This window comes from Perca fluviatilis, chromosome 15 (assembly GCF_010015445.1).
Source record: "Perca fluviatilis chromosome 15, GENO_Pfluv_1.0, whole genome shotgun sequence".
In the NCBI taxonomy this organism is placed as follows: Eukaryota; Metazoa; Chordata; class Actinopteri; order Perciformes; family Percidae; genus Perca; species Perca fluviatilis.
Genome location: NC_053126.1, coordinates 10,942,810 through 10,970,527, shown reverse-complemented (window position 1 = coordinate 10,970,527; position 27,718 = coordinate 10,942,810). Strand labels below are relative to the sequence as shown.

Sequence of the window (27,718 nt, the reverse complement as noted above, 5' to 3'; positions counted from 1 at the left end):
GTGAACGTGCATATTGAATAATTTACTAAATAAACAGTGTTGAAGTGTTGAATTTATAAGATACACTCTTATAAAAGATCTGCTGCACATCCTTCCCAGTAATAAAAATGACATGAATGATCATTTGAAATGCAAACAAAATGCAGAGTCGAGGACATTTCATATTAATTTATTTTGATGACATTACTGATCACAATATCATGATCAAAACCCCATCCACATCATAATTCTATTTTTTTTATTTAGTATTTTCAGGACAATGCACATTGATGAACATGTACAGCAGTACACCTAAAAATACCAGATTGTAGCCCTGGGGCTAATTTCCATCTGTAGTGCATTTGGCAGGTTGAAGTTACAATAAAAAATGACAAAAGATATACAATAGTAACGTTTGCTATATAAAACAAGGACTAACAGAAATAAAGAAGATGAAAAACAGGACAATTCATTAGTAGGTGTTAAAACGGAGACACAATTCATTAGTATGCTCTACTGGGCTAATACAGTACAGCATACAAAGGTGGTTACACGTTTGGTTAGCTCTAAGCCACAACTTGGCTTTTAAAGTTGGCCAAAGTGGGACTTCTATGATTCATAAATATATACAATTAATGTAACATAATTTAATCTCATTTAATTGGTTGTTTGTAGGCCCACTTTATTTGTGTATAATGTTTTGTGCCTAATCATTAACTACTATATTAAAAGTGTGGAAAAAACCAAAGGGGCTTCTGTAATCTCGCGTAGTTAGCGAAATGTGTACTGAACGGAAGCCGCCATAGGACAATTTCAGTCGGCGTGCTCTTTTGAACAAGAAGAACCGCTACGAAGCACGGGAGGAGAGCGGCCCAGTACGATAATTCAACGTCCAAGTCAATATTGTAGGTACAGTATCAGTATCTAGGCTTGTACTTTGACAAAACGTTTTATACATATATTACGTCGATCAGACCGCCTCATCGAGTAAGGTGTTCTGATAAAGCGATAATTAAAGCAAGTGTCCGTTATATAGCATTAAGCCTGGCTAGTATCATTAGCTAGCGTTGCCAAGCAGAAACTGCTTAGCGGCTAGCTAAGTGAGCTTGCAAAACGTGTTCACCAAGTTTGTACCTGTTACTGGTTGCTAACGATATGTTAACCGCGATGCCTTACGTGACCATTCAGATGTTATCTTATTCTAAAAGGATAAGTTGGTACAGAGATGTATTTGGATAGCAAATGGCGGCATTTGTCTATTTTAATGCGGGGCACATTGTGACTAAGGTTAACATTACGCCGCCTGGAGCTGCCCTGTCGACCAGGCCCGAACAAGAAGGGCAACTTTGGTAGCATCGATCAACTGTGTATAGGCATCTCAAATGGTGCATAACCAACCGATAAGATAATCGATAATGGACGTTACAGTGAGCGTAAAATAACCAGCCCAGTCAAATGTAACGTTAGTTGATGTAGATAGCTAAACCAGACGGACTGCTAGCTAGGAGGAAGCGGACATGGCGGCCCTGCTACATAGCTTATAAGCTAGCTATATAACGTTAACTTATTCCCCGACGACTCTTATCACTCTGACCAACCACAATGAACACGACCCATCGCGTAAATCGCGAGACTCGTGCCCACGTGTTGTACTAATTTGAACGAGAAATATTGAGACATAAAGAGTTTCTGTAATTTAGCTAGACCGACGGACCGGGTGGCATGGGGGTGGGGGTAGGATTATCTTGGAACGGCTAAGCCGGGTCACAGAGATTTTAGCAGGACGTGTTGTCTAATGTCCTAGTTTTTTGTGCCGCAAGCTGAATTACAATTTTAGATGTTGGTCTTGCTGTCCATCCGAGGCCAACCGCGGCTGCATATATATATATATATATATATATATATATATATATATACACTAGCCCTTACCTTATCTGTAGTGAGCCACTGTCCGCTTCGAACTTACACCATGTGCATACATCGTTTGCCACACTAAGTAAGAAGCTAACACTAAGTAATGTCTGTAGAGGTTTATATAACTTCTCAGATTATTAAGCAGGGGCTCTTTTTAGTAGTGTATTGCCATGATTGGAAAAAAAGGATCAGCATAGGACCATCAAATGATTTGGACACACAATGATTACTGAAGCTATCTTAGACTTTGAATTACATCATATGATACAAGGTAAGTTTAATGCACTTTTTGGGTATACAGTCTGGAGGTAGAGAAGTTCTGCAGACTCGTTTGAAAAGTCTGATTTACGTTATTAATCATTACAGTGTAAGCATACTTAACTGCATGCAGTGGAGCTTTCTCATTATGTTCTGTACATTGTGTCCTTTTACATTGCGTTCTTGACCATACATGTGGACTTTGGAGATGATGCATCAAAAAACTTCTGACTGCCATTGATGGTGTTTGTATTCATACTGTCTGATCCAAAGACCACTTACTAACCTATTTCTCTTTACTTGTACTTTGTAATATATGTACATTATAAGAATTCACTGGAAAACATGTATGGAATGAAGTTAATGTTAATTAATTTTGTACTGCTTTTTCAGGATGGAGTGGCAGCCAGATGAGCAGGGACTTCAGCAGGTCCTCCAGCTGCTCAAAGACTCACAGTCGCCCAACACAGTCACGCAGAGAGCAGTCCAACAAGTATCCTACTACAGTGCAATCTGAGGGTGTTTACTGTAGTTGCCTGGAGTGGAGGGGGTGGGCAGTTGCATAGGTTTAAAGTATTGATGAGTCCATGTACAAAATTGTGTCATTCTTTATTTTTAACATGTTACTTAGCATAGAGATTAAAGGTTAGTTGCTTAATTTCGATGCTCAAAGTAAAATGGTCCTGAACTATCATGCTAGAAACTTGAACAACTCAACCAATTCCCCGACTTCAACAACTATCTCATCTTTGTTCTCACGCGACTCAAAACTGAAGGTGAGCCATATGTGTGTTTCCTCTTTCATCAATTTAAACCACCAAAATAAATGCACAGGCCTGAAAATATGTTGAGTGAATGTCTTTGGTCATAGTTGACACATGACCTTATCGGGGGGAAAAATGAACCCAATCAGTTCCACGCAGTGAAAAGAAAAAAAATCTTGAGTTCAGGTAGAACTCAAAACTGGTCTCTGAACAGGAAAAGGTTGGATTGATACATCTATACTGGTTATCGGGATACATTTATATTGTCTTGTCAGCTTATTTGTAACTTTCTTCCTCTCCTCAGACGAGCCGACTCGCTCTCTGAGCGGTCTGATACTGAAGAACAATGTTAAGGCCCACTACCAGAATTTCCCCCCAACTGTTGCTGACTTCATCAAGCAGGAATGTCTCAACAACATCGGTGACCCCTCACCGCTCATTCGTGCCACTATTGGTGAGTTTGTGCGTTTTGTGGGCATTGTATTGGCATGTGGTGTTCATTTATTTTGTGGGCTAGCTTCCTTCCACACACCCAATACACAAGCTCCTCTGCCTGCTTTCCTTCCGTTACCCTCTGGAGATGATGCATAAAAACATTAAACACCTGAGTGCCCATGAAGGTATTTGTATTCATACTATCTGATCCAGAGCTGCTACAAGTACAGCTGCTACAAAGGCAACTGCTCATGGTCCCGTTAATTATAAATCACTATCTGACGTATGGTATCTTCTGCTTCTCTCTTGCTCCTCTAGGCATCCTGATCACTACTATTGCCTCCAAGGGAGAGCTACAAACATGGCCTGAGCTGCTGCCCCAGCTCTGCAACTTGCTCAATTCCGATGACTACAACACCTGCGAGGTCTGCACTTACCCTGCTCTGCACTTGTTCTTTTTTTACATGCCATAAAACTTTTTGTCACTTTTCTTTAAAGCCTTACACACTCACACAGCTCTTTTCTTGATTAAACCTTTGCTCAGGTTATAGTTATGTATAGCTACACTGGGAATTACATAAGGCCACCAAACATCATAAAATGAATGTGTCTAGCAGATGCAACAAAGCTAACAGGAGAGTGAGGGAGATGTCAATCAAGCATAGTGTGTACATGCATCCCGAGAAGAGGACTAATCAGGCAAAATAAGTAAACACCTGTGTGGGTGAACCATGAGTGTGCAGATCTTAAGGGAAGGGGGCTTTTGCATCTGACTACGCTTGACGGCACGTTTTGCTCAGTTGAAAAATGTAGGAGTGACTTACATAAGGTAACTGCTGTTACTGTTGTAGCTAATTTGTACAATGATACAGGAGTGTTATGAATACAAAACATTACAAAATGTAATGTTTTCTATTTTGAAATATTGATGAATAAATCGTCAGTGATGTTGAATAGCCAATAGGCCTACAGTAGTGTAACAGACTGCCCCTACAGTTCAGCGGGTGTGAACCGCAGATTGTTGCAAATGTAACCATCATAGTTAGAGATGCACCGATAGACCGGCCGGTGACCGGAATTGGCCGGTTTTCACGTGCTCGGCCATGACCGGCAGGTCAGTCTGACGTATGCCGATTTCATGCCAACAATTAACTGACAACATAAGTTATACAAGTTACAGTTCTCAAGGACACACGCAACAACAGTCTTTTTCCCTTTCTCTCAACTTTTCCGCTGTGTGCCACACGTACCCGCTCGCGGTGTGAAGCGCGTACCCGCGCTATTCTCGCACATGTAGAGAACCTTGTGAATTAACCTGCAACGTGTCAGCTGTTTAGAAATTCTTCAGCGTGTGTGCGGAAGATAACAAGTTTGCAATATGCAACACCTGCAAGGAAAAGGTAGGGCGTGGAGGGACGACACCAAAAAACAAAATCGCATATTTTTTGTTGGATATTGATGTGAAAAGAAGGAAATGGTTGTGTGAATTTCCCACACCAGGAGTAATTTATATAGTTCTATTTTATAGTGATCCATTATCTGTTCAAAACATGTTCTGTGCAAAATGTTTATTAAAGAAAAGATAAAAAATAAACATTTGTGTGCTGTAAAGTGGTTAGAAAAAAATGGAATTGGCTAAAATCGGTATCGGCTGACCTAACTCAAAGAAAATCGGAATCTGCCTAGAAAGTTGTAATCGGTGCATCTCTAATCATAGATCATCATCGTGTGAAATAGTTTAACTGCTGCTGTTACGTGAACGGGGCTCAGCAGCGAGGCGGAGCAAGACGACGTCTCTGCATATTCAGGGAGTCGGGGCTTTAGCAATGTTGCTAAAGCACTCCAGAACTTTGAGTTTCATGCGTAGGCTACTCCCAAATCAGGTGTTAAAATGAACTCTACCAAAACACCGGGAAAAGTATTTAACTTGGAGTGTGTAGAACAATCAATGGCATTAATTAATCTGCACAGAGGAGTTGGGTCTGTTGTGTTTGAGAGAGATGGAGACCTGTGTGTGTGTGTGTGTGTGTGTGTGTGTGTGTGAGTGTAGGGATCAGTCGGATCAGATTTTTTTTGGATGGACACTGTATGTAACATTGGGAAGCTAATTATTTTTACAAATGCAATTTGGGAGAGCAGCAGTCCTCTTGACAGGCTGAGTATCATCAACATGGAGTTGTCTTGCATCTGGACATGATGAAAAACCCAGCTCATTGATTTACAATGATACCTATTGTTCCTATATTTTCTGATCCAGATTTGTCAAGGCTCTGTGCTAGGCTGTTGCCTAATAGTGACATTTTTCTCTCCATCTCTATTCACTTGAAAAATAAAAAAAGCTCACACATCCAAGTCTCATACACATACTTTTTCACGGTTGCGTGTTTGACATAGAAAATACCCATCGTGAGAAAATCTATTGACTTGAGAAATGTTTTGCACTTGTGACTACAATGGATTTTTTAAATATTCAGATGGAAAGCCAGTACAGTGCACTCAGTACTTTTTGCTACAGTTTTATTTTCTGATGCAGTCTCACTCTCTCCTCTGTGTCCCTGTACGTTTGCGCTTGATTTGACAGCCTCTCTGTGTATGTCCGTGTCTCAGGGCTCGTTTGGAGCACTGCAGAAGATCTGCGAGGACTCCTCGGAGCTGCTGGACAGCGAAGCTCTGAACAGGCCTCTCAACATTATGATACCAAAATTCCTCCAGTTCTTCAAGCACTGCAGCCCCAAGATTAGGTACAGGAGAGAAAGGGACTCATTCTTATTGTCATTCTCATCTGGGCGTGATGCATAATAACATCTGACTGACAATGAAGGTGTTCGTATTCATACTGTCTGATCCAGATATTCTGACCTTACTGTCACTTCACCCCTCACACTAACGTACGACTCAAGAGTTACATTATTGCCAGTAGGATTCCATTTGAAATGTTCTTCTCAATGCAATATTTTTCTTAATTTTGTGGCCAAAAATCACATTAATTCTAGTTTTATGCTCCCACTGTCAAGTGTTTTAGCAAAACAAGGTAGGACTAGGCCAAATGTTGCTTTTGGTATAGGTTTATTAAACTGACACATTATGCATTTTCATCACTAACCTACCACTGGCTTTATCAATTTTCCCTGTGGGTCGCTGCAGGTCCCATGCCATCGCCTGTGTGAACCAGTTCATCATTGGCCGAGCCCAGGCCCTAATGGACAACATTGACACCTTCATAGAGGTGAGCTGTGTATTTTTGAACACGGAGGAAAATAAGACTATTGCTTTGTTTTGTGTTGAATAGCAGACGGGAGAAAGTTTGTCATTTCCCTCTTTTTTTTTTTTTTTTTTTTTTTTTTAAATGTCTGTGTTGTTATTTCTCCTCTCCCCTAATAGAGCCTGTTTGCGCTGGCAGCAGATGAGGACTCTGAGGTTCGAAAGAACGTGTGCCGAGCCCTGGTCATGTTACTGGAGGTCCGCATCGACCGCCTCATCCCCCACATGCACAGCATCATCCAGGTAAGCTGTAGCTGTAGACCTCTTGAATGCAATTTAGATTTGGGAGAACATTTAGACCAGGTTCGTAGTTCACTCCACTTAGAATTAAGTGGATTTTTAAGTCTGTCTTGCATCTGGACATGATGAAAAACCCAGCTCATTGATTTAAAATGATACCTATTGTTCCTATATTTTCTGATCCAGGTTTTTCAAGGCTCTGTGCTATGCTGTTGCCTAATAGTGGCATTATTCTCATTATTAATGTCTGTTCATTTTTTTTATGTGTCAGCTGACACTTCCGAGTCTCAAGCACATACTTTTAATCTAATCTCCTGCAGTACATGCTGCAGAGGACCCAGGACCCAGATGAGAACGTGGCTCTGGAAGCGTGCGAGTTTTGGCTGACTTTAGCGGAGCAACCCATCTGTAAGGAGATGCTGTCTGGACACCTGGCGCAGTGAGTAGCATATTAACCACTGTTGATGTAATGCGTGTGCTGTGATGATAATGCCAGATGCCATGAAATATCAGCACAAGCCTCTGTCAATATGTTATATGCCTGTGTTTTCAAATAGATTGGTTTTCACAATACAAATTAAGCTGGTTATTATACCTTTTCTAGGTTTTTACTAAACACTCAATTATTTGATCATTTAAAGAATTAACCACTTATCAGCTTGTACATGAGATCAGCTGTTTTAACCAAGCAAATCTTTCCCCCTTCATATAGACTGACACCTATCTTGGTAAATGGGATGAAGTATTCAGAGATCGACATCATACTATTAAAAGTAAGCTCTCTCGGACTTGTACTGTTTTTATACAATACCTTCTTATACAGCAATATGTCCTTAGATTGTGAATTGATAATTTTTGTTCATAGTCTTCAATGTTACAAAAACAATTATTAAAGAAGTGTTTATGGTTTAGGGGATCTAATGATCTAACCTATTAATATAATAATTATGTGTTCATTAGTGTATAACCACCTAAAACTTTGAATTTCTCCATGTTGTTCGTACAGTAGCCCAGAACGTACACACCAAACACTGGCTCTAGAGACGGCCTTTCACGTTTTTACGTGAAGGCCACCATAGATTCTCCTACGCACTTGGAAAGGGAGGGGTGAGGGAAGGGGTATTGAGTTGGTTGCAATCTGCAACCTCACCGCTAGATGCCACTAAATCCTACACAATGGTCCTTAAATTGATACTGTATGAGACATTGGGAATCTAATTATTTTTTACCATCATTTGGGAGAGCAGTAGTCCTCTTGACAGGCAGTATCGTCGACATGGATTTGGACTTTTAAGTCCGTCTTGCATCTGGACATGATGAAAAACCCAGCTCATTGATTTACAATGATACCTATAGTTCCTATATTTTCTGATCCAGATTTGTCAAGACTCTGTGCTAGGCTGTTGCTCAATAGTGGTATTTTTCCTCTCCGTCTCTATTCTTTTTCACACTTCTGAGTATACCCATTGTGAAAAAGACCGGTTGACTGATAAAAGTTTTTCATTTGTGACTAAAATGAATAAATCCTTACTAAATATCCCAAACAATGACCGCAAAAGGTGCATTCAAAATTACAGCTAATAACACAGGAGAAAGATGCTTATTTAGAACAGGTCCTGGGGCTGTTTTTTAAATAAATAAATAAAGTGTCTAAAAGTACATATTACAATGCAGCTGAAGTAAAATTTGTTTGTCCAGGGCGATGTGGAGGAGGACGAGGCAGTACCGGATAGCGATCAGGACATTAAGCCCCGTTTCCACAAGTCGCGCACGGTCACTTTGCAGCATGAAGGAGGAGGGGAGGGGGAGGAGGGGGAGGACATTGAAGATGACGATGACGATGATGATGACACACTGTCAGATTGGAACCTGCGTAAGTGATGAAGAAATGCAGTTACAGAGACTTGTTTGAATAGGAATTCTTATGATATGCTATTGTACATGTAGCCAGTTTGGCTCTGAATCCATCTTATGTCCTTTGCATATCATCTCCACTTTCTGCAGGTTGTACAATAATTTTAATAAAAGTAGAGGTATTAACAACCCAAATGTAGCATACTCAGTTTAGACAACTAAAACGTCTTCTGTCAAGTCACCTGTAACACAAAGGACCAACAGAATGATTGTAAGTGGGTTTTTCTTTTGGATGTAGGAAAGTGTTCAGCTGCAGCCCTGGACGTGCTGGCCAACGTGTTTCGTGACGAGCTGCTGCCCCACCTCCTACCGCTCCTGAAAGGCCTGCTCTTCCACCCCGACTGGGTCATCAAGGAGTCTGGCATCCTGGTTTTGGGGGCAATAGCTGAGGGTAAGACTTGCAGGACTAGATTTCTCAGATTTGTCATCGGAGATCCAAAAAGTTAGCTGTATCTAATCCTTATTGTAAATGTCTGACTGCTTCTAAAAGCTGAGTAACATGTACGTTTTAGATGATTTCTGTTCATAATGTTAAATGTTTTCAAGCATTTAAATAATGGTATTACCCCTTTCACACAGAGGGCTCAACTAGGGGTTTACTTTGTGTTTGAAAGTCAGTCAAATGTTAGTTTGTCCCGGGACCTCCTGCAGATAAAGTCAGATGCTGCACATGCCGTGATTTCTTACTCTATCATTCATTTCCCAACGTATTGCTTTTATTTTTATGCATTTCTGTTGAACACCGCTTTCATTTACAGAACAGATTGGTATTTAATCAGTAACTAGACACATGTCTCCTTCAGCCATCTCGCTACTTCCTTCTTTGCATAAAACAACCTGTCAAGGTTTTACAAAACACTTCAACATAAGATTTTCATGACCTGGTCATCATATGATAAAATGTATGCTCTGTGGAGGGGCACACTCCTTAATACACATCAACTGACCCTTGTTATTTGTGTGAGAGGTATGTGAAGCATTAGGAGTTATTTTTTCAAACATAATTTGGGAGAGCAGCAGTCCTCTTGACAGGCAGAGTCTCTTTTTGATATGGAGTTGCATCTGGACATGATGAAAAACCCAGCTCATTGATTTACAATGATACCTATAGTTCCTATATTTTCTGATCCAGATTTGCACAAATCCCTACCTATGCCAGAACAAATGTCTCTCCACCTTTGGAATAATAGACTAGAGTGAAGCCAGAGGCTCAGGACAAATGTTGCCAGACGGTGCTGAGAGGCCATAATAAGTCATCTGGAGTGACCACTACATATTCCACTGACCCAGTTAAAATCTACTGATAGGATATATAGGCCTTTTTTGGTTAAATTAAGCAAACACTGCTTTATCTAAAGCCTGTCCACACATACGGACTCAAGTGTTAAGTACATCTGATGTAAGAACAACTCAAAGCTTCCAACAGTCGCTCTCATTCTAGTTGTCCTCGAAGTACTAGTTTGTACAATGTGTTGCTGTGGGAAGGAAGGGACTTTAAAGGGGAAATCTGTTGTTTATTACAACTTATTTATTTCACTAATTATTCGCTCCTCTCTCCATGCCTCAGGTTGCATGCAGGGCATGGTGCCCTATCTACCGGAGCTGATCCCCCACCTTATCCAGTGTCTCTGTGACAAAAAGGCCCTGGTGCGCTCCATTGCCTGCTGGACCCTGAGTCGCTATGCGCATTGGGTGGTCTCCCAGCCCCCTGACTCCTACCTCAAACCCCTTATGACAGAGCTTCTTAAACGCATCCTGGACGGCAACAAGAGGGTGCAAGAGGCCGCTTGCAGGTGAGCAGCTTCACACTTCTCTTCTCCTTCGTACGTGGATATGATGAAAATCCCAGCTCATTGATTAACAATGATACACTTTGTTCCCATATTGCATTTCTGATCCTCATGCCGCATGTATCATTCTTAGACTGGCAGAACTATACCTGAAAATAAATATTGACTTGTCCATCTTGGGTTTTCTCTCAGTGCGTTTGCTACCCTAGAAGAGGAGGCGTGCACAGAGCTGGTGCCCTACCTGAGCTTTATCCTGGACACACTGGTGTTTGCCTTTGGGAAGTACCAGCACAAAAATCTCCTCATTCTCTACGATGCCATAGGAACTCTAGCAGACTCAGTGGGTCACCACCTCAATCAGCCTGTAAGTGTCTGTGAATTTTAGACCTGCACTCATTTGTTTTGCACTTCGGATTAAACAAACAAGATACAAAACTGAGTACTTTTTTTTTTTTTTTTTTTCTTCTTCTTTTTTGTGTTCTTGTTACTGCTAGACAGAGCTGTTTTCAGCCTTTATGCTAAGCTAACTGCTAGTTGTAGCTTTATAGTGAACAGACAGATGTGGAGTGGTATTGCTTCGCATCTGACTGCAGGAAAAAGCTAAAAGATTGACATTGTGTATAAAACTTCTATCATGTCTTACTCAAATACTTTAAATGGAAAGGGAAACTCTGATCATACCAATTTATATTGTTCCTCAGGAGTACATTCAGAAGTTGATGCCCCCCCTTATTGCCAAGTGGAACGAGCTGAAAGATGAAGACAAGGATCTCTTCCCACTACTAGAGGTGAGAAGTTGATTTTTAAAGCAATACTTGCATTAAAGTTGATTTTTATTCAATTGGCCACATTTTTCTGACACACTGACCCATGTTTGGTTCAGATTACATTTGAGCTTTTTACATAACTGCTCTTTCACACTGAAAATTCACAGAACATTATCGTTGCATTGTAGAGTGTCAATTGCCATAAAACAATGAATTAATAAAGTTGTTTGACTGCATATGCCTCAGACAACACATTTTGCATATGTTTCTTTCAGTGTCTGTCGTCTGTAGCAACCGCCCTGCAGAGTGGGTTTCTGCCTTACTGTGAGCCTGTCTATCAGCGCTGTGTCACGCTAGTCCAGAAGACACTAGCTCAGGCTATGGTGAGAATGCAAAGTAAATGAATGTGTTGTGGATTTAGTGGTCTATTTTCATAGGTACAGAAGAGACCATGATACTGAATCTGCCTTGTCTGTACAGATGTACAACCAGCATCCAGACCAGTACGAGGCTCCTGACAAGGATTTTATGATTGTGGCCTTGGATCTGCTGAGCGGCCTGGCTGAGGGTTTGGGGGGTCATGTGGAACAGCTAGTGGCCCGCTCGAACATCATGACCCTGCTTTTCCAGTGCATGCAGGTATGAGGCAGTGTGTTTAGTAGTTATACTGCATATTTTTAGAGATGTGGGGAAAATAATTACAGTACTATTTCTTTTGAACCTGGACATATTCATAAGTATAACACTAAAGTGTCTGGTTTGTGTTGCAGGATACTATGCCTGAGGTGAGGCAAAGCTCCTTCGCTCTTCTGGGTGATCTAACCAAGGCATGTTTCCTCCATGTTAAGCCCTGCATTGGTGAGTGTGCTTTATAAGAGCTCTGACTAATCTCCACCACATGTAGATTGAATTACATCACCTGTCCTCTAACATCTGGTTAGCACCCCGCATTGATTGTGTGTGTGTGTGTGTGTGTGTGTGTGTGTGTGTGTGTGTGTGTGTGTGTGTGTGTGTGTCAGTGATTGGATGTCACTTTTGTTTGTATTGTAACCATTGTGTGTCCATGTACTCTCTCTCAGCTGAGTTCATGCCCATCCTGGGGCTCAACCTGAACCCAGAGTTTATCTCAGTGTGTAACAATGCCACCTGGGCCATTGGAGAGATCTCGATGCAAATGGGTGAGTGGGGGAGAAAGCAGGTCACACTTATTGTTGATGCTTGTTTTTTATTTTATTTTATTTTTTTACAAATGCTTGCGTTGACTGAAAACAAGTGCCCAGTATCTGGATATGATGAAACACCCAGCTCATTGACACAAAATGATACATTTTGTTCCTAATATTTTCTGATCCAAATATGGCACACCTAATGTTGCAGTAGGTGGCACAGTTCAGTGTTTGCTATCTTGAATCTGCAGGATTACATACGTGCAAGCTTGTGTGTGACGAGCGCAAACAGATCTGCAGGTCTGTGCAAACAGCACCGCCTTTGTCTTCCCTCTTTGGCATTAATTGTTCTTGGAGTTTGAAGAATTTTTCATAGTTATCCATTCATTACCTATCAGAACAGGTCGAACAATGTCTATAGATGTAGGCGTGTAGTTAGGATTTTGGCAAACTTTGCCTGATTGTATAAGTGGGTCATGCAGTGTGCTTTTCCAGTTTTCTCTGCCGTAACACTTCTGCCATGAAATGGCGTAGCACTGAAAAGCAACAGTAGGCTAATTCACGAGGGTGCTATTTTATGTGTGAGCTTATATTGCGCATCTGTTTGTATGTTAGGTTATTACTGTCGCTCTGTTGAAGGCAAACGTCCCACTGTACTGTCGTTACGCAGATCACGGACATCTGACTGACTTTACTGCATCGTACTTAAGTGAAAGTAGGTCAAGTTGTAAAACCTACCAGCAGGGCACCATTTACAGAGGGGATTTAAATGTATGTCTAATCGTTTCTATGTTAACTGTTGGCCCATAGTAGAAAACAATATTTATGTAAAGAGATATGAGCTACTGTCCCCGACGACGATATCATCATCCATCACGATGTTTTACTGTAAACATTGTCAACTGCCAATTTAGGGGACATCGCCCAACCCTATTTTGGACCAACCACTAAATTAACAAATGAGATTTTTCTTTTAGAGATGTTGAGACTCTCCTTTCTTTTTGTGCAAATTGCTATACTAACTACTACTACTACTACTACTACTACTACTACTAAGGCTATACAATTATTTGATAGTCATTCCTGTGTTGATGTCTTTGCATCAACACTTTGCCTTTGATGCCTTTTGAATTTGCAGACATCTTTGTAACCATGATGGCAGCTGTTGTAAGGATTCATCCTGTAATACATTGGACGTTTAGGGTTCTGGTTACAGAAATCTCATAATGAACAGAATGTTGCTCACGCTGCAACAGCAATCAATACATAAAACCCCTATATTAAAAAAAAAAACGTCAGTGCCTGGACCACTACGTATAAGCATTTAATTTGCGTTTTTGAGTAATATATTTAAACTGTGTTAACATTTTTCTAGGTGCAGAGATGCAGCCATATGTGGGAATGGTCCTGCCCCACCTAGTTGAGATCATCAATAGACCCAACACACCAAAGACTCTGCTGGAAAACACAGGTACATACACGGCGTATAGGTTGGGACATGCGTTTCAAACGTTGGGAAGTGTCTTGGGAGTTAATGTGAATGTTTTTTTTTTTTTGTCTCCCTGTGTGCAGCAATTACGATTGGCAGACTGGGTTATGTGTGTCCCCAGGAGGTGGCACCACAGCTGCAGCAATTCATTAGACCATGGTGAGATAAAAAAAAAAACAATTTCATCAGTTTAAATTTTTTTTGTTGGTAGAAAAAATATGCGGTGTGTCATAAATTCAATTTTCGCTCATCATAAAGACCCGCAGCAACCAAATTGAAGAATTAATACATTCCACCTTCGTCTCATCATGTTACCTCTTCCCAGGTGCACATCATTGAGGAACATCCGAGATAACGAGGAGAAAGACTCGGCCTTCAGGGGAATCTGTGTGATGATTGGCGTCAACCCTGCAGGAGTGGTGCAGGTGAGGGGATGTGCTTTAAAGCTGTTGAGGCTGCAGGGGTTGGAGAGATATGGGCGCCCTTCCTCTAGTGATGGGCGGACCGACTCTTTTACAGAATCTGTTCTTTCGAGTTGATGCATGCAATCGACTTGAACATTTAAAAAAGTTATTGAACCGTTAAGTATTGATACTTTTTGCAAAATAGAGCATCCGTTTCTCCGTGACACTGTCCGTTTATAGTACATGTACATCAGCTTCTGCAACACAGCTGCTGCTGCCCGCCCCAGAAAAAGTTAAATTCAATGCATTTACCAGGCATAAGTTTACATTAATAAAGATAAAATATATATTTAAATGCATGACTTAAGACTAAAACTCATGAACACACCAAAGTCCTAAGAACAACCATCCGAGGAGCTTGACTGCAACGTTGACGTTCGGCCTTGCGGCTGTCGTTCAGAGCAGCTCCACTGGAGCGGTTGGGGTTAAGGGCCTTGCTCAAGGGCACCTCAGTGGCGGTAATGAGGGAGGGACAAGCTCGGTCTGGGTATTGAACCCGCGACCTCCCAGTCTTTAACCTTTAGGCCACCACTGCCAAGTTTTGGGTTGTACAGTAAAACATCACAAAAAAGCCCATTCTTGTAAGCTACATATTAAGCCCAACAGGATGTTATAGAAATGTTATGACTGTGTAGTTTTTCCTGAAAGTAGCGAATCTCACATAGCCAGAGCTATCTCCATAGCGCTGTCAGTGCTAGCTTCTATGACCTCCCAGTTCTCGAACGGTTCATTCAGCCTTCTCATTGAGTAGCTGCCAGGCTGTCTCGAGTGAGTGACTTGACATCCTCGTTCCAAACCAAATTCCTTTATTTATTTTAATCCAGAAACTTTTCACCCCTGTGCCATTCACATGAGCTCTGAATTTACTCGTAACAAGTCCCCTCTCTGTCCAGGATTTCATTTTCTTCTGTGACGCTGTGGCCTCCTGGGTCAACCCCAACGACGACCTGAGAGACATGTTTTACAAGGTGAGTGCCTCATCAAAAGGAACACCATACCACTGATTCCATCTCGTCAGACACATTGATCTAATGGCATGGGCCTTACTTTAGATGGCTTTTAGTAATAAAATGTTCCCCTCCCCATGTGTAATGCTCACTTGCCACACTCTGTGATGATCACTTATCAGACATTCGAAATCTGACTACATGCTGCGGATACGTATTTCAGTCTGAGAAGTGTGTGCAGAGCTTGCTGTTTGGGGAGGGGGAACAGTTCTCCGTAAATGGGACATTTTCATGTTCAGGACACTATAAGCAATAACTCACAGGTTACAGCCTGTGTAGATGGAGGTGCATCTCCTCAGTCAGCAACTATGCATAAAATACATCCTTAAACCCACCATTTTAAATATCCATAAAGAGATCTAAGTCAGCCTCCATGATGTTTTTCTGTTTTATTTTTCGAAGATCTTGCATGGCTTTAAGGATCAGGTCGGGGAAGAGAACTGGCAGCAATTCTCGGAGCAGTTCCCCCCTCTGTTGAAGGAGCGCCTGTCGGCCTGCTACGGCGTCTAACCCAACCTCCTCCTTGTCCACACAGGACACCAACCTGTTAGGTATGTCCAGCAAACATACGGTCTACCCACAGACCCCCTTCTGGAGATGATGAAAACCCCAGCTCATTGATAAACAATGATACATTTTGTTCCCAAATAAATTTTCTGATCCAGTATCCCACTTTTCGCCACCGCACCATTCATATGATCTCTACACTTATCCATATAATGTGATTTTTTTAATCTCTTTCTGTTCTTCTGTCTTTTCCCCAGGTTAATGTAGGGGAGGGTTACTGGGGAACTCATTGCACTGCCCAGATTGTGGGGAGAAATGAGAGCTGGAGGGATGTGACTGGCTTTGACCCTTCACTCAGCGGATGGTCCCCTTTCCCCCTGCTCCCTGTGTGTCTCTCTGAGGGAGGGAGGGAGGGAGGGAGGGTGGTGGGTGTGGGAGGGTAAACTGGGGATATACATATACCTCTCGGATTAAACGGCTCACTAAATCCAACACGCTCAAAAGTGACTTTCGCCAACAGCACCGCAGAAATCCTAGGCAGGTGAGGCTGGCTTTGACCGCCCCCTCCTTGATTTGATTATTTTGTTAAGATAGGTGATGGCGGGGTTAGGGGGTAGGCAGATGGGTACATAAAAAGGAATTATCTGAACCAGCATAGGGTGCCACAGTCCCAAACACCACAATGCACGTAGTCGGTAGTCTCACATTTAGACGCGTTTAAACAGGCTCGTGCCAGAGGCTAAAAAACAAACAAAACAAAAGCTTTCACTATGTAACAATGCAGGAAATGTGCACAATTTGTTTGCACCTTTTACGGCAAAACTGCATAAACCATTTGGTGTGCATATACATGGGTCTTATCCTGTTTTCACATGTACATTTAGCTGAAATTAATTTCCTTCCTTTTCCCTCGATTATTGAATTCCTTTCGAATCATAGGTCTCTCTTTCCCCCAACCCTCTGAGGGGGAAAAGAATGCAGTAGGTCTGTCCTCTAAGGTTTTACCACCGCCGTACCAAGTTATTGCATGGCATATGATCACCTCTTAAGTGACGCATGTTAAAGTGACTGTCTTGTTGCTCACTTGATTTATTACATTTTTGTCGTCAGTATGGGGAGGCTGCCATAATTTGAAGCCGTCAGGTGCTTGGTTCGTTTGTCCTCCCATTCATACGTATTGTCTAATCAATGTCCCTTTAGTTTAATGGAGGCTGTGTGTGTGAAGACCAACAATAGGTAGATAAAAACAGCAATCGGATCTGTGTCTGGTTGTTTGGAGAATCAATCTCTGCAACAAGAGTTAAAATACTGTAGGTAAGTCGAGAATCCTTTTTGCTGCTGCTTTGTTTTTAGAAACTTTACAAAACAGACTTAATGAGAGCGATGAGACATCACCAAGAATGAATTGGTTCTTACTGATATAAATGCACTTTCTTTTGTAAGAAATTTAGAATTTCAAATGTAAGACATACAGTTATAATAAACTGATCTTGAGATCTTTTTTTCATAAGTGATTTTAGGATTGTTAATGGCTTGTTAAAGTCAGCATAATGATATTGTTAAGCAATGGTAAAATGACTAGGTAAGACTCGAGGCCTCTTAACATACCAGTAGTTAGTTTTATAATTTAGCTCCTCCTAAAATGGATTGAATAGGATTTAAGAGGGAGACCTCTTGGTTACAGTCTTCTGGATCTATGTCCCAGTACACCACTTAATCCATATCTGTGGTAGAGTGTCGCCATCTTATCATCAAAGCATTTTGTTAAACGATGGCTGCTTGAGCCGTTGAACCTTCTCCCGATCATGAACATCGCATGCTTTTCAATGAGTCTTGCTCCTTTTTTAGTCATTTTATAACCGGTCCATTTGGAGGGATCTACCTTATAAGAGCTTTGTCAATGGCAATGCGACTTGCTGCTGGATTAATAAGGTACTTCTCCAGCTTCTGATCAAACTAGTGATAGTTGCCATATATTCACCCGTTGATACTGTGTAGGATTTGCCTGGGAATACACTGACTCTGAGTCCTAATAGTTCTCCCCTGACACATGTTAGCTTATGCGAGAGGGTGGTGGTCTTTATCCAGCTTTATATTTCAGTCGTTGTCCATAGTGGACGGTTGTAATGAATGTGTGTATGGCTGTTTGGTGTTTTACTATAAAGGTGTGTATGTGATATAATTTTGCACCGGCCCTACCATTAAAGTTATGTCCAGGGCATAGTTTGATGCCTGAGTTGATGTGGCCACTGGGAGTATCAACAGTTGCCTGCCAGTTAACATCACTTTGATAGTAGTTTGCTCAAATTTCCTAAATCGAAGACCATCGCTGATGGGGAAAATACCAAAATCTGTTCCAGAATGAATGTGTAAAGTTGTTCAGAACTCTACAGGGTGGACGCTGATGCCATCTTCTCCAGGTTTAACTGGTAGGCAAACATTAAGATTTGAGGCAGCCACTCACTGATCACAGGCTGGACAGATCAGTTCTTGGAGCCGCTCCTGTGCCACGAATTGGTAAAAAGTTAAGGCTTTACCACTCCTCACTATGTTGTGATACATTTAGCTATATACAGAAATGCAAGTTGTCCACAGGTTGTCTTTTTATTTTTTTATTTTGATGCTCATGTGACAGGTTTTTGTTTTTATTAATTTATTTTGTTTTTGATTTTTGTGCACCAGTGCACAAATTCTTTTGGACTTTAAAAGTTTTTTTTTCCAGTTTTTTTTTTTTTATTCTTTTTATTTAAAGAATTATTTGTTTTCGTTGTTTTATAGCGGACCATTTGATTATGTCAAATTTGATGTGGTTGGACTGAAGGAGAGTCGGTGCTTGGTGCATACCTTAGAGAAGAATGTGGAAAACCTCAATTCATAACTTTGTTTCAATTTGATATCGAGGCTGGCAATTGAATTTGATGTAGTACCTTTTTTTTTCTTTGCTCAACTGTGGTGCAGATGGGATGTTATCAGACGTATCCCTTTTTATTTAATTTTTTTTGTGAATAGGGGAAAATAAATTTTTTTTTCTATTAATCTTTGAGTTGTCTGAAAGTTTTGTATTGTGTATGATCAACTGAAAATTGATAGGTTTGTGCATTTGACATGTAGATAGCTCTCGTTTGTTGCTCATTTTGCAAATGAACCAAAGTGACATTTAAATGAAACTCCATGCACAGCAGAGACTGGTAAGGCTGGGGGATCAAGTACCGTTGAGACCAATGAAAGCTAATTCAAGTTTTAAATAGTTGAGACTGACAGACATTTTTGGCACATGAGTTTGTGAAGAAAATGCCTCATTTTTGTCTAAATGAGGCAGGCAGTGTTTGTCCCAATGCACACTGTTGAAGGGCATATTTGACTTAGACTTCTCATAGAATCTGACCGAGAATACAACTGGGAAAAGTAACCACAACTTAAGTGTGTGGTACTGTGACCGTTTAATATGATGTAGAATGACAACCTCTGCATTTATCAGTCAGTGCAAAAGCACAAGTCACCTAAAATAAATGTTCAGTGGGAAAATGAAGTACAGAAGATACCTCTGTGGACAATGCACAGACATGTTGCCATGTTGCCTTTTCTCAGGAGTGTCAATAAGATATCAAAGGTGTCGCACACATTGCAGCAGTATTTCAAAATGTCAGAAAATATGGAAGTTAACGCTTTCTGGTGGCATTTGTAGGGGATGGCAACACAATACCTTTTTTGTTTCAAAATTCACAATATTGTATCTTCAATGTCTGCACAGGTTAAAGGATAACTCCACTGATTTTTACACAACCTACGGTTCATAGTTCTTACGGAACATTACTGCATGTGTGAAAATAGTTGTGTAAAACCTTGAACAGTCAGTGTCCGTTAAGTGCTGAAGACTACAAGTTTGAAAATGAAAAGAAATCTGGGGGTGTGCAGTTATAAAGAAGTGAGCTTGCTTGAGGCAGTCATGTTGCATTGTGGGTAATGTAAGAGCCAGGTTTTAACAATGAATGTGGAATAAAGACCTCTCTGCTTCTGCTGCATTGATTTTTTTTTTTTATCCTTTTTTCTTACTTTTTTTTTTTAAGTGCAATGCTAAATCAGGGGAGTACTCTTAACTATGTGCTAGTGTTTTTGAGTCTAAAGTGAATTTACAACATTAAAACAGTTTACAAGTAAGCACTTTTAGAAACAAATGTTTCCCCCTGGACTACTCTAATTTGAGATGTGAAAGTAACACTTAAGAAAATGTTGCCCTCTAGCTAAATTTGACATACACACGATCCATTAGGCAGCACATATTTGCTCTATATTACAGTAATAAACAGCCAACTTTCTTCAGTTTGTTGCATTTTTTTTTATTTTTTTTTTTTTTATTCTTTACATGTTGCTGTAGGGATTTAAATATCAACCACATTTAGTTTACTAACTACTACTAATGAAATGTGCAGCATATAAACAAATACCTTCTGATAAGTAATACAATGAGTTTTAAATCAAATCCTAACACGTGGTGAGCATTCTTGTGATTAGAACACGGGCCACTTAGATTAAATATTTCTACAGAATTGAAGTGTTTGCTGAACTACAAATCTTTTGAGTGGGAAGAACAGGAAGGCAACTTTAACAAGAAAGAAAATGTGACCGCAGACGCAGTGCTGGGGAAAAACGAGGGGACGCAGGGGCCACCTTCAGTCTGAGTCTGGTAAGTGGTATTTGAAATCTTATATATTAGAAGCTGCAGCTACTACAAGCATGGTGCAGTTTCACACATGTAATTGAATAATTACTGGCATATTTGGCAACGGTTTAGACCAATTATTTGTCTGGGTACGGTGAAACATTGCGCTGTCCCCCATATATGGATGTCTATGGTGAAAATGCATAGACCTATTATGATTTTCTGTAATAGCTATAATACAATGATGGATGTCTATAATAAACGTGGCCAAAGCTTCAAATAATGAGGTAAACAAAAGATTTGGCAATGACATCCACTTGGCTTCACTGATTAACAATTAGATTTTGAAAGTCAAAGGTCACGGTCACTGTGACCTCACAAAACGCATGTTTTTGAATTCCTAATTATGACAACATTTTAAACAAATGTCTAATAGGATAAAATTATTGCATTTTATATCCCAAAGGTCAACTTCACTTCATCAAAGTCATGACTCAGGAACAGAAGGAAGGTTGTGTAATAATGGGTTTAGAAGCTGAGGAGTTTAAACTCCTCAGCTTCTAAACCCAGAACGTTATGGGAACCAAAAATTGTTAGCTGGGTTGATGGTTGTGACTCGGGCAGTCCTGACACGTCCCTGTCATGGGGCAAGATCACAGTAGATATGAAACACGTGGAGGTATTTGATATTAAGTATTACATACTAATGTCAAAGTTATGTTCTAATTATTAATGTTAGAGACCTAGATATAGAAAGTCTGTTCTTGATTTGTTAAATAAGCCATGGCCCAATAGATTCTTTATCCTGGCCCAACACAAATGCAATAATGTATAACATATCATTTTTAAAGAATCCCTATCCCTGTGTACAGCAAAAGCAGACCTGATGTATGCCAAACCTAATTTATTCTGTCATCGCAATAAAAAGGTCTACAAAGGCTCAGCTCGAAACTTGTTTTTGGGTGTTTTAATACAAAGCTTCTCATTTCTCAGTCTTTCTAGCTGTGTCCAGATGCTTCCATCGTTTTTCCCTTACTGGTGGCAAAAACCTTTGCAGTCCATGCTTATAAGATGACATGACAGCTGGCAAGAAAAACAAACAGATTGTGTGTCTGGAATACAAAGCTTCAGTTGAAATGAGTCTTATTCCACATTGTAAACCTTGAACTGTAGCCTAATCAAACATGGAAAATGGCTTGGGTGCTTATGACCATGTGCTGATTGTAATTTGTAATACTTTTACTCAAAATACAGTATGTGACAATAACGAGATGTAAATAAAAAAATGTTAATTTACCAAAGACATAGTCTGTGTCAATCCAAGGCCTCTTTGGGCCTGAATTTTTTTTTTTTTATATTTAGATCCTTGTGCAGCGGCCCAGTAGATCTGCATGTCTATGCTCTTTGAATGCTAAATTCTGCTTTGTTTAAACCAGCAAGGCAAATGATAGCCTACCAGTTGTACTACCAAGGGTCAAAGGAAACTCGCACTTCCTAATTTTGTAGTTAAACATATTTATTTATCAGACATTTTCTGTGCAAATCCAAGGCCTTTTGGGCCTGAAAAGACATTTGTGGACTGGAGCAGAGAAAATTGAACTACTGGAATGCTACTACACAAGAAAGAAATGCCAAACAAAGCAACATGGAATAACATTTCACAGATGAAAATGGTGTTTTAGAAGATTTTACTCGCGTACGTTAATATCACATCTTTAAACTATCAAGTTAAGTGACTACCCTCATATTCAATTAAGATAATGCTATAGCCCAACGTTATGTCAGGTACAAGTATTTTTTATTTAATTATTAATATATCAGTAAGATGCTAAATGTTATTCATATGTGATTTTTTTTCTTCTTTTTTTTAGAACTCGCCAATTTAAATCATATTGAGGCTTAAATGAGCATACTGTTACTATATACACAAGATAGGCTACGTTATTTGGGTTTGAAAACCCGCAATTTTAATTTAACTAAGTATCTTGTCTCATAAATACATGACAGGCATTTGTAGCAAAGCAAACCACTTGAAAATCGGTTGGAAATTCAGCTAGAAATTATTATTTTAATTGTGGATAAATCTGCTGCCTCGATAGACCATGGATGTATTAAGAGATAGACATAAGGTTACATGCATTACGCAGGCGCGGCATGTCCGTCCCAAAAAGGCGGCCGCGTCAACGTATTGCTCCCTGCTCCAATGAACAGCAGCCGCCGGTATTTACGTAGCACACCGGAAATGGTGTTTAGAATGTTTTGAAGGAGTTCTCCCTGACAATAGTTGATGTCCCTGCATAGCTGCATTAACGTTAGCTACGTGATATCAGTCTTAATTTGGTTTATATAGGGACAGTGGTAAAGTTAACCATTTTTTGTCACACTGACTCTGGCGACGGTTTTTGACCAGCGGCTAACATTGTCAACAGGACTTGGTATCAACAACATATAACGTTAGCAGTAACGTTTCTTGATGCTAGCGTTAACCTGCACAGCGGTAGAGTAACGTTAAAGCTAACGTTAATTTAGTCTGTAACGACAGTTACAAAATATTGATTCAACAGACATCTGTTGCCGATACCGAGAGCACCGAAAAGTAATGGATTGCATTCACGGGTAGCTAAAGTTTTCTTCCAAGCATTGTATCTCTGAATTGTAACCTATAAGCAATGTAGGTGGCGCTAAGCTAAGCCCTAAAGAGCAAACATTTGTGAAGTTTCATTGTCACAATATTGATGTTTTATGTATTAAACTACATACAGCCGACAATATAAAATAGAGGTAGTTTACATTAATGTTGGCTTACATTGTGTGAGTAACGTTAATTTAGCTAGTGGTCCTGTGCTGAGAGGAGAAAAGGTGATGTCTGAGGTCAGGGTTAACTTGCTTGAACCGGAGGCAGGGACATGCAGTGACCAGGGAGGACCGTCTCCTGACCCTGTGAAATCTCCCAGTATTGAATCTTCTGGGCCTGACCTGCAGGGGTAAGATTTTCTTTCACACTCAATTAAAGTAGCTATTAATTTCGCGCAAGGATATGAGAGTATAAGCAAATCACGTTGATCTATATTTTCCTTCCAGCCTTCTGCCTGCTGGTCATCCATCCTCAGCAGATGTTAGTCCCTCACCTTCTGCTGAGGCAAGTGGCTTGTTGTCATTACCCTGGGAGATGGTGACCCACATTGCGTCACACCTTCCTGCTCAGTGCGTCATCACTGTGCTGCCAAAGGTTAGTTTTAAAGACGGTTTGGCCCATCACTCGCTTCCATAAAATTCCTTTGATGATTTTTTTTGTCAGCTAGCTTTCTTGCTGGTGTTGTTCAATCGTTGTATTACCAAATCACTATGCGATATCTTTATCTGTTTCGCAGTATATTCCCAAATTGACTAGGACAAATAACAGTGTTATTGGCCCTCAATTTAGTTTGTTGTTTAGGCATTTCACTTTATATATTTTTGTTTGACAAAACAAAAATAGTTTAGAAAGTTTAGTTTTCCAGAATCAACATGTATTATAGGTGCCCTGTGGAGTTTTATTGTAAACATACAAAGTTATGTTTACCTTGAGTATTACTCAGCATGCATTGTGTTTATCCTTGAGGTCTAGCAAATGTGTTGAGTGAATTTCCTTCATCATAAAACATTTGCAAAGCCATTTTAATTTAAAGTGTTTTAAATCCTGCATTGTTTATCCTTCGTGTTCATTAGCAAGCGGTATTCTTCTTCCCTGCCTTTGTTGGCACATTGCTGTGTTTCTTGGCATGTTACTCCGCCATGTAGATCAGTGAAATTGTATGAAAACATTAACAGGAATGTGCATTGTGTCACGCACATGTGCATCCTCATGCACATGCACGTGTGTCCTCACACTAGTGTGTCCATATTGTTACAAGAGGGCAGAAACTCCACCGGGAACTTTTACGGCTTTATCAGTCTTGCAGATATTACATATTTGACCTCTTCCTCCTCTTTTTAGGTCTGTCATGCATTGGGTAATGTGGGTAAGGACAACACCGCTTGGCAGCTCCGGGCAAACAGACTAATAGGATCCCGAGCTGGCTTTCCAGTGGGGCCAAGGGAGGACTTTGACTGGCCCTCTGCTTGCCTGGAGATGGAGCAGCTGATAACCTGCTGGACAGGCCAATCACACCTTGTGGCCAGACAGACCCAAGGGGATGAGGAGGAAAGGGAACTAGTGAGACAGCAGCAAAGGGGAGGACAGGATGGGGAGCCAGTTGCAGAAGGACAGGAAGATGGTAGAGAGGATGAGGTAGAAGGGGTGGGAGTGGAAGCGCAGGAGGTTGCGTATGGTGTTGATGAAGGTATGGAGGTGGCAATGGAAGGTGAGGATGATGAAATGCAGCCAATCGTAGGTGGGGACCAACTGGTAAGATTGAGAGAGGAATTGGAAGAGAGACTGGAGGATGATGCAGCTGCACTAATGGAAGAGGAAAGGGACCACATGATGGTGTTTGGTGGCAATGAGGGACAGGATGGTTCTCTAAATCACCAAGAGGTCTTGGCCTACGCCAGGAATCTGGGTAATGGAAGAAGGGTAGAGATGGAGCAACGTCAACCCCCTAGAAGTCCTAGCCCACCCCCAGCGCTGGAGTGCATCACCCTAACTTCAGGCCACATTGCCCAGGTCAACTCAGTCCTCCTCATTGGGGGAGAGGGAGCAGTTTGTGCCACAGGCTCCAGAGACTGGAATGTTAAACTGTGGGATCTACAGACAGGCTCTGGTGGCACGCTGCTCCACACATTGGGAGGACAGGGTGACTTCAGCTCTCATCGGGGCTGGGTCTGGTGCCTGGCATCTCAGGGACCTCTGCTGGCCTCAGGGGGCTTCGACAGCACAGTGAGGCTGTGGGACCTACAGGCAGGTGGTGCAGAGAGGGGCCTGATCAGGGCTGGGGCCGCTGTCCTCTGCTTGTCCTTTCAGACAGATGTATTGCTGGCTGGTACATTTGACAAGAGGGTCAGCATGTATGACCCCAGAGGTGAGGGGGTTTAGCATATAACTTGCATTTCAATTTGTCAGTGTGCATAAAGTGCAAATAAATGTAATTTATAAAAAAAGGAAAAAAAAGAAGTGATGATAGATAGCATTTGGCTATCAAATAAAGACAAATCATTAAGTTTCTGAGGTTATTTATGATATAATTTTGTCTACAGCTGCTGAACCCCTGGTAAAAAGCCTCCGTCTCCATGGTAACGCTGTAATGTGCCTAGCTGCAGATGACAAGTACATCATCTCTGGGAGTAAAGACTGCACTGTGGCTGTCTATGACCGTAGGGCAGGCAAGGGCTTGAAGAAACTTCGGGTAACTGCAAGCACACAGGCACACGCTCTTACGTTTGCGTTAGTGTGCATATATGCTCCGATGCACCTGTAAACCAAGACTAACTCCAACCAACCCCTTCATTTCCAGCTGAGCTCTTATCTGCTGTCCATGAGCTACAGTGGCTCTGAAGTATGGGCAGGAGACAACAGCGGCATGATCCACTCCTTTTCCATGCAGGCGGGGACCTTAAAACCTGTGTCCCAGTTTGATGTTGGACACACAGCTCTGGTCACTGGCATCCACAGGTCCCCTGGGAGCCTCTACACCTGTTCCTCTGATAGTACTGTCAAGGTAGGACGAGGCAAATTCTTTGTTACATTACATTTTAACTAACTGCTGCTTAACAGTTTTAAGTTGTAATTTCTTGTCTGTATTACAGGTGCATATCCCCTGTGCTCCTCCAAGAACATTATGCACCCTGCATCACCAAACTGGAGTCAGTGGGGTTAGTGCTTTGTACCGCGACGTATAGATAATTAAATTATCTTATTGTTTACATTTTGACGATGACTTAGATTGTGTAAAGATTCATTTTTAAAGGCATCTAATTTAAGAGCAAATCAACTATTAGATCTATTTGGCAAGGTGAAAAATAGCTTTACCTACAGAGAAATAACAATAAACCGAAATAGTAAAAAAAGTGAACTCAAGCACAAAATCATAATCAATACAGTATCCGTAAGTAATCCAGGCTTTCTCACTCTCATTTCTGTTCTCCCCACCCCTGTGTCATCACCCATTCTCTGCCTGTCTGTCTTCAACTGTCAGCTGAGTGTGGATGCTGGAGTCCTTGCAGTAGCCTCAGGGGATGTGTGTGTGGACATCTGGAGGCCCAGAAAATGAAAGAGCAAGACCCGCAAACTCTGTGGCAAGACTGAAAAAGCAGGTGGTGACGCCTAGCAGCACCCCCTTGAAAACGAGATGGCATTTTGGAATTTACAACAAAGTACATGCCACTTCAAAAAGAAACTGCTTTCTTCTTCTTTCTTCTTCAAGACCGATGTTAGTATTCATTCAACAAATAAACACGAGAAGGTAGGACTGGAAATTAAGACCGTCAAGCCCTGTGTCGTACATATGGCCTAACAAATTATTTTATTTTACTGCACTGCCAAACACAAATGTTGTTTTAATTTAGCTGTAATACATCATTCATTTTTAATTAATTTTTTCTTGTGTTTATATTGTTATATGGTAGGGGTACATTTGAGAAGGTTCAGGTCCCTTGTGTTGGTTCAGCTAAAAGCCCTCAACCGTTTTTTTAATTCCTTGTTTAATCCTGTTAAGCGATTTCCCTACAAACACACGTGAACACAGGAAATGTGTTTACTGGTAATATTTGTCTTGTGCACCTAGTTTTCAAAGACACTGCATTTCAATGAATTTGTCTCCTCCTAATTGTTGTGTGTTCAAACAGCATTGAAACTAGTGTATAGCAGGCTATTTGCATGCTCCAAAAGTGTCTGAATCCATTACAGTAACTGACATTGTACCAAAAGCATTAGTTACTTGTCATGTACAGTGAAATAATTGTATCCAAGTACTCTATGACACACCGATTGTATTTGTAAAGCTATTTATTTAAACACAATACTGTGTGTGTTTGTGTGCGTGTGTGTACAAAAAAGTATAACAATTTAATTGCTTGGATGAATCTAACTATAAATCATTTGCACAATATTTGATGCATGCATCTATTAAAACACATTGAAGGACTATTTCCACAGAAGGTGCCATTAAATGGCCTCAACATCTAGT

General features: G+C 40.9%; 2 protein-coding genes and 1 non-coding gene across 4 annotated transcripts; all 3 read left to right on the top strand.

Moving 5' to 3' along the window:
- The first annotated feature begins 771 nt into the window (after positions 1–771).
- On the top strand, positions 772–16,358 carry LOC120575016 (transportin-2-like). 2 transcript variants are annotated; one of them, XM_039825578.1, is made up of 25 exons: positions 772–884; positions 2,545–2,644; positions 2,852–2,927; positions 3,220–3,369; positions 3,669–3,775; positions 5,958–6,091; positions 6,495–6,576; positions 6,732–6,854; positions 7,172–7,290; positions 7,564–7,624; positions 8,550–8,724; positions 9,004–9,156; positions 10,333–10,558; positions 10,748–10,919; positions 11,257–11,343; positions 11,598–11,705; positions 11,803–11,961; positions 12,093–12,180; positions 12,402–12,500; positions 13,864–13,959; positions 14,061–14,136; positions 14,303–14,402; positions 15,335–15,409; positions 15,851–15,999; positions 16,213–16,358. In XM_039825578.1, exons 2-24 carry the CDS (start codon positions 2,546–2,548, stop codon positions 15,956–15,958), a joined length of 2,673 nt encoding a protein of 890 aa, XP_039681512.1. In that variant the 5' UTR covers positions 772–884; position 2,545; the 3' UTR covers positions 15,959–15,999; positions 16,213–16,358. The 2 variants fall into 2 exon arrangements, with proteins under 2 accessions (XP_039681512.1, XP_039681514.1); XM_039825580.1 differs by lacking the exons at positions 772–884; positions 2,545–2,644; positions 2,852–2,927; positions 3,220–3,369 and having other exon boundaries at positions 3,668–3,775; positions 5,932–6,091.
- On the top strand, positions 2,354–2,422 carry LOC120575512. The gene has a single exon (XR_005642003.1). It is a non-coding gene; the product is annotated as a small nucleolar RNA SNORD41 (small nucleolar RNA).
- Positions 16,359–22,857: 6,499 nt separating the features above from the next.
- On the top strand, positions 22,858–27,716 carry fbxw9 (F-box and WD repeat domain containing 9). The gene is made up of 7 exons (XM_039825783.1): positions 22,858–23,599; positions 23,697–23,844; positions 24,592–25,615; positions 25,791–25,939; positions 26,048–26,251; positions 26,340–26,405; positions 26,729–27,716. The coding sequence occupies exons 1-7, from the start codon at positions 23,478–23,480 to the stop codon at positions 26,801–26,803; spliced, it is 1,788 nt and encodes a 595-aa protein (XP_039681717.1). The 5' UTR covers positions 22,858–23,477; the 3' UTR covers positions 26,804–27,716.
- Positions 27,717–27,718: the final 2 nt, after the last annotated feature.